Below are 5,174 nucleotides of genomic sequence, written 5' to 3'. Positions count from 1 at the left end.
AAGTTATGTTACTTCTTTTATCAAGATATACTGTTAGGTTTTATAGTGAAACAGGTCAGGAAAAGGAGTAAATTACTTCCGTCTTGGAAGAGAACGCATATAAAAATGCTAAAACTTTCTTTTCATTCAGAGACCATATTTGTTAAAAAGTGAGCACCAGCAGAAAAATAGTCACAAATAACTATTAAAATTTGTAATTACTTAATGATTACTTAAAATCCCTACACAGCCTTTTTACTGCCCCGAAAAGCCTCTAATCACTTTTGCTTTTCAAGAATGAGTGACTGGGACCTTGCTGTGGAGGCATCATTAAATGAGAGTTGCTTTCCTTTGCAACAAGTCATTTTCTTTTGGTTGGATATTGCGACTTGTGCAAGACAGGGATTGGCAGAAACTCATCCAAGTCATGAGAGAAAGACACCTCAGGATTGAAGGTTCTCGGTTCTGTTCTGTTCTCGGCAGTGTCTGCATGTATTACCTTCAGCATTTTGCATGTAATGGTGCAGTGTGGTTGGCCCATGGATTTCTCTGATATATATGGACATTTTATAGAAGACCGAAATATACTGTACTTCATCAGACTGCTCACTTTCAACAGTTTCAGGGTGGTACCATTGGTATGCAGGGTCTGTGATAGCAATTTGGAAAAAAAAAGCTGTTTGTGTAAATAGGAAGAAAGTAAGTAAATATGATGCCACGGGTTTTAAAAAAAACATTTTAAAAACTTTTATTCATTATGCCAACATGAGTGAAGCATAAAGCAATGTAAAGTCATAAGCAGAGAGCACACTTCATCATTTTAGGTCTTGTCCATTCATTTAGACAAGCCTGTTTTATCTGATAGGATTATTGTTCTGCAATCAGTCTCAGAAACTGTAACAGTCTAAGTTGTTTCTTTTTTATTATTATTCTAGTTTAATATCACAAAATGACCAGTTGATAGATTAGTATCCATTTTTTTTCCTTATGATGTGATATGGCTTTCGCCATAAGCACAAATCATAAGCAGCTCCTGACCCGGCCCAAGCTCTCTAAGAAGACGAGGAAAAACTCCCCAAAACCTTGAGGCCAGATTAAAAATGGGAAGAAACCTCGGGAAAGGCAATTCAAAGAGAGATCCTCCTCTCCGCGGACGGCCGGGGGGCCTAAAGGAACTGCAGTTGGTCTAACCGGAGCACCCGGAGAAAACCTGTATAAGCATGGCGGACGGTCCTGGTGAAGAAAAACGAGAACAGAATTAGTTCTTGTATTGTGAATGTATTGTATTGGCATGAACTCGTGTGTGAGTGTAGTGTTGGTTTATCTGAGCCATGGGTGAAGCTGGAGCTCCTTCAGGGTAGGTCGCAGCATGTAGGATGTGTTTAAACACTTCTGTAAGAAATCCCGGCAATCTGGAGGGAAAGAAAGATGAGAAAGTTGGAGCTGACAGCCACAGTGATTCCTCAGGAGGTGAATGGAAATGAACAGCTCTGTGTTTGCATATGAGTACGTTTTTCTTACCTCTGGACAGCTCATCCCTGATTGGCAGCTCATGTCTGAGGAAACTTGTGGTATCAAATCGGACTGTTCTGTGGAGCAGCTCATATAAGACCACTCCCATCTGCCACACTGTGGTGGGGCCGGGCCTGTAGGTATAATGACTGTACCACTCCGGAGGGACGTGTTGGGGGGTACCTACAATACACACAAGTGATAATAATTGAGGATGAAAAGCGTCTTTCTTTAAACATTAAAGTCACAGGCAGGTAAATTAGTGAGAGGCAGAAGAAAAAGCCAGATGGCTTACCACAGAAGACACGGTAAACTGATGTTTTCTTGAAGAAACAGCTCAGTCCAAAGTCAATGACACGAACACGCGGCACATCTGAGCTGGTCTCAATCAGGATGTTTTCCGGTTTGATATCCCGATGAAAGATGCGCTTATCCTCGAGTTCATTTGCTGCATCAACCAACTGTTTAAGTATGATCTGGAAGAGAGGGACACAAATAGAAAAGTGAGGGATCGGAGTGGGGAGACAGACTGTGAGGAGGTTCAACAGTTTGTGTCATGGCTGTGGGGTTTGGGTTAACTTTGGCTTAACTGCTGTGATTCAAAGCTGACAACAACAGCAGGACAAAACTTTTGATCAGCAACATTTCAAACCCACAGACACCCAAAAAACGTCCATCAGAGATGGTCATAATTTCAGTTTGTTTTGTCATCCAAACCAGATTGCTTCCAACCTGTCTGAGAGCCTACACAGGTTGCTTCTTACTCCATCAGAGATATGGAGCCTCCTACAACATAAAGCTGTAAGAACATGTAGGGCTTTGGTTTTAGGTTCTTCCTTGTGTTTCCAATGTGGAAAACCAGAATATTTTCCACAGACATGATGGAAAAGGTGACATGGTTTTAGATACCGAGACAAATGGGCAGCACAGTCCGCTGTGGCACAAAGAGGTGCTAATAAGAAACACAAGGAGAACCTGTGGCAATAGCTATATGTTACAGTATGTTACAGGTAAGTCACAAGTCATTAAGTTCTTGTTTGAAACACACACACACACACACACACACACACATACACGCTCGAGCAGCTTACCTTTGCCTTGTCCTCCTGTAAGTGGCCTCTGTTTGTCCTGATGTAATTTAAAAGGTCCATACATGGCATTGGTCTTTCCAGCACCAGGATCAGCTCCTGGTCCAGATCATACCAGTCCAGGAGTGACACGGGTGCTGATTCCTCCATTAATCCAGTTCTTCCAGCTTGGAGTTTTAACATCACAGCCACCTCAGCTGAGAGTTCTTTCCCATTTCGTCTCTGAAACGTTGAAGCAAAAACGGTGTAAGAGAAGGAGAAGCTCCACAGGTTTAGAGAAAAGCGTGATTCATCAAACACACATTCACTGGGCTGAGTGCAGCATCCTGTTTGGTGTTGCTCACTTACCTCTTTGCACAACACTTTGTCTTTTGCTATGTGTTTGATGGCAACCTACAAGACACAAATGGCACTTTGGTTAGCACTTCCTGATCAGACTGTGTGTGTGCATATGAGTGAGTGTGTGTATGAGTGAATGTGTGTAAATGTATGTTTCACAATGTGTGTATCATACTCACAGGTAAATGATCTGCTTTGCGGTAGCCAGCAAACACACATCCACAGCCTCCTTCGCCGAGATGATTCTCCTGCTGGTATTTGGCCTCAAATTCAGCTAAACAGACAAACACATGTTTTGTTTAGTTGCCAGGAGCATCAGTTACACATTAAAAAAGCTCTAAAATTAATCCTTTCTAGAGTGATTCTGAAAAAGATGGGCCGCTGTGTGGAACAAAGGAAACAAAATGTGACAACTTGCTCATCTTTTCTGGCATATACTACACTGAAAACAGTTTGAAAACTATATATTTATGAGCAATGACTTTTGTGCATACATGTTTATAATGAATTTGATGCCAGGAGCACAGTTCAAACATGCTGCTATAGGGGCTACAAAAGGCTGGGGCAAAAACTCAAAACCACCTGTACATAACATAACATTACACTGTGTTTCCAAATCAGGGCATCAGTGTGACCATTAATGTGACTGTTTTGTGTTGCACATTAACACGAACGTGTTAATTACTACTTACCTCTTCGGGAATCTATCAAATCCTTCATGGTTGGCCGGCCCTTCCTTCTCTTCGCGCAGGGTTCTTCTTCATCAGCGGCAGCCTTCCTCTTTCCAGTCCTCTTGCTCACATCCTCCACTGTTGTACCGCACCTACTGGACTGTGTGCTGCTGCTTCCTGCAAAGGAGAAGAGAAAAAGAGGACCACCAGGTTAATGACCAGTCACTAATGGAGAAAATAAGTCCACCTTTGTCATTCAGTGACTTCCAAAATAACAAACTAATTTTCTTCTCTAGCATCTCTCAGTTAAGGAAATATTTCGTCATTTCGGGAAATACGCATCCCAACACATGCTTGAGCTGTTATTAGGTTAGCATAAAGACTCCTGAGGCAAAGGGAAAACAGTTCGCCTGCTCCCTTCCAAACTGAAAATAGCCACATCAAAACCCTCTAAAGCTGAGACATTAAAAATCATTTTTCACTCTGGTCTCATGGTCTTTCTCTGTGAATGTAGGTTTGGTTTTGTTTGTTCAGGTTTGACATTTAACTAATGATGTTGAACGCTAACTTCACATGATTCGCTTACCATTGCCAGTGTCCGCAGACGAGGCCGATCCTGATTCCTTCTCAGCCTGGTTGTAGTTCAGTCTTCTCCTCTTTGTCTTTGAGAGTCCATCTTCACCTTCTCTGACTTTTCTCTTCAAGTTCTTCTTGAGCGATTCCTTCTTAATGTCGCTCAGGGGTTCAGAGTTGTTATTTGCCATGATGATATTACAGAAATTTCAAATCTGATAACTTCCAGTAACAAGTGAATGTGGATCCAACACGTGTGTGCGTGTGTGAGCTCTCTCAGCGATCAAAGGCACGTGTTCTAGCAAACAGAACCCGGAATGTGCTTTGATGATATGAACTGGCTGGTGTTCCAGAATATGCAAATTAGAGTGTACAGTAACTTGTATGAGAGATGTCAAGGTAAATTATCATTATTATTGTTTTCATATTTCTTTAGTTTTACCCCCCCAAAAAACGTAGCCAATGAGTTTCCATGAGTTTTAGGTCACTCACGAGAGGTGCAAAAACTCCAAGGTTTTCCATATCCAAAGTGTCATACATCATCTGAACTGCACAGAAAGGCCATCTGAGTAGAGTGGAGGTGGAGTCGTTCTTAACTGGCCAGTTAGCTAACGCCCAATAAACCACACATTCTTTGTGCAATTTTTGGGTTATGATAGTGAAAACGACTGATCTGTAAGGTCAATGATATCCTGTGGTGCCTTCTGTGATGCACAGAGACAAATAGACTGCAGCCAGATTGTGTTGTAACTGCTCTGTTAATCCTTCAGCGTTACTGAGACAGTTTCACTTTTTCTGAAAGCTGCACTGAATCAAGTTCGAAGTCATCATGTCGAAGTCGTTTTGCACTACTTGGTCACTGTATGTGAGGACGCAGAGCAGTGACATGCTTCTCTGTAGCACAGGTGCACCACAGGAAACAGTTTTGGCTCATTTTCTGTTCACTCTCTATACTTTGGGTACAACACTCCAACCTGCCACCAGGGTAACGACCTCCACATCAACGTTGGTA

The 5,174-nt window shown here is 42.1% G+C and overlaps 1 protein-coding gene across 1 annotated transcript; it reads right to left on the bottom strand.

Moving 5' to 3' along the window:
• Positions 1-884: 884 nt before the first annotated feature.
• On the bottom strand, positions 885-4,353 carry LOC124055811 (serine/threonine-protein kinase pim-1-like). Its single transcript, XM_046382938.1, has 7 exons — positions 4,272-4,353; positions 3,611-3,766; positions 3,098-3,192; positions 2,928-2,972; positions 2,583-2,801; positions 1,787-1,967; positions 885-1,674 (listed from the first exon to the last, which is right to left on the bottom strand). Exons 1-7 carry the CDS (start codon positions 4,351-4,353, stop codon positions 1,238-1,240), a joined length of 1,215 nt encoding a protein of 404 aa, XP_046238894.1. The 3' UTR covers positions 885-1,237.
• Between the last annotated feature and the right edge of the window lie 821 nt (positions 4,354-5,174).

This window comes from Scatophagus argus, chromosome 24, assembly GCF_020382885.2.
Source record: "Scatophagus argus isolate fScaArg1 chromosome 24, fScaArg1.pri, whole genome shotgun sequence".
NCBI lineage: Eukaryota > Metazoa > Chordata > Actinopteri > Scatophagidae > Scatophagus > Scatophagus argus.
Note: the sequence above shows the minus strand (reverse complement) of the source record. Positions and strands in the feature narration are given on the sequence as shown.

Excerpts from the sequence above, each read along its gene's own strand:
- LOC124055811 (XM_046382938.1), bottom strand. The coding sequence starts at position 4,353 with ATGGCAAATAACAACTCTGAACCCCTGAGCGACATTAAGAAGGAATCG. Across the intron at positions 3,767-4,271 it reads GAAGAGAAAAGTCAGAGAAG|GAAGCAGCAGCACACAGTCC; the intron begins GTGAAGATGGAC and ends TCTCCTTTGCAG. Across the intron at positions 2,973-3,097 it reads GCAAAGCAGATCATTTACCT|GTTGCCATCAAACACATAGC; the intron begins GTGAGTATGATA and ends TGTGTCTTGTAG.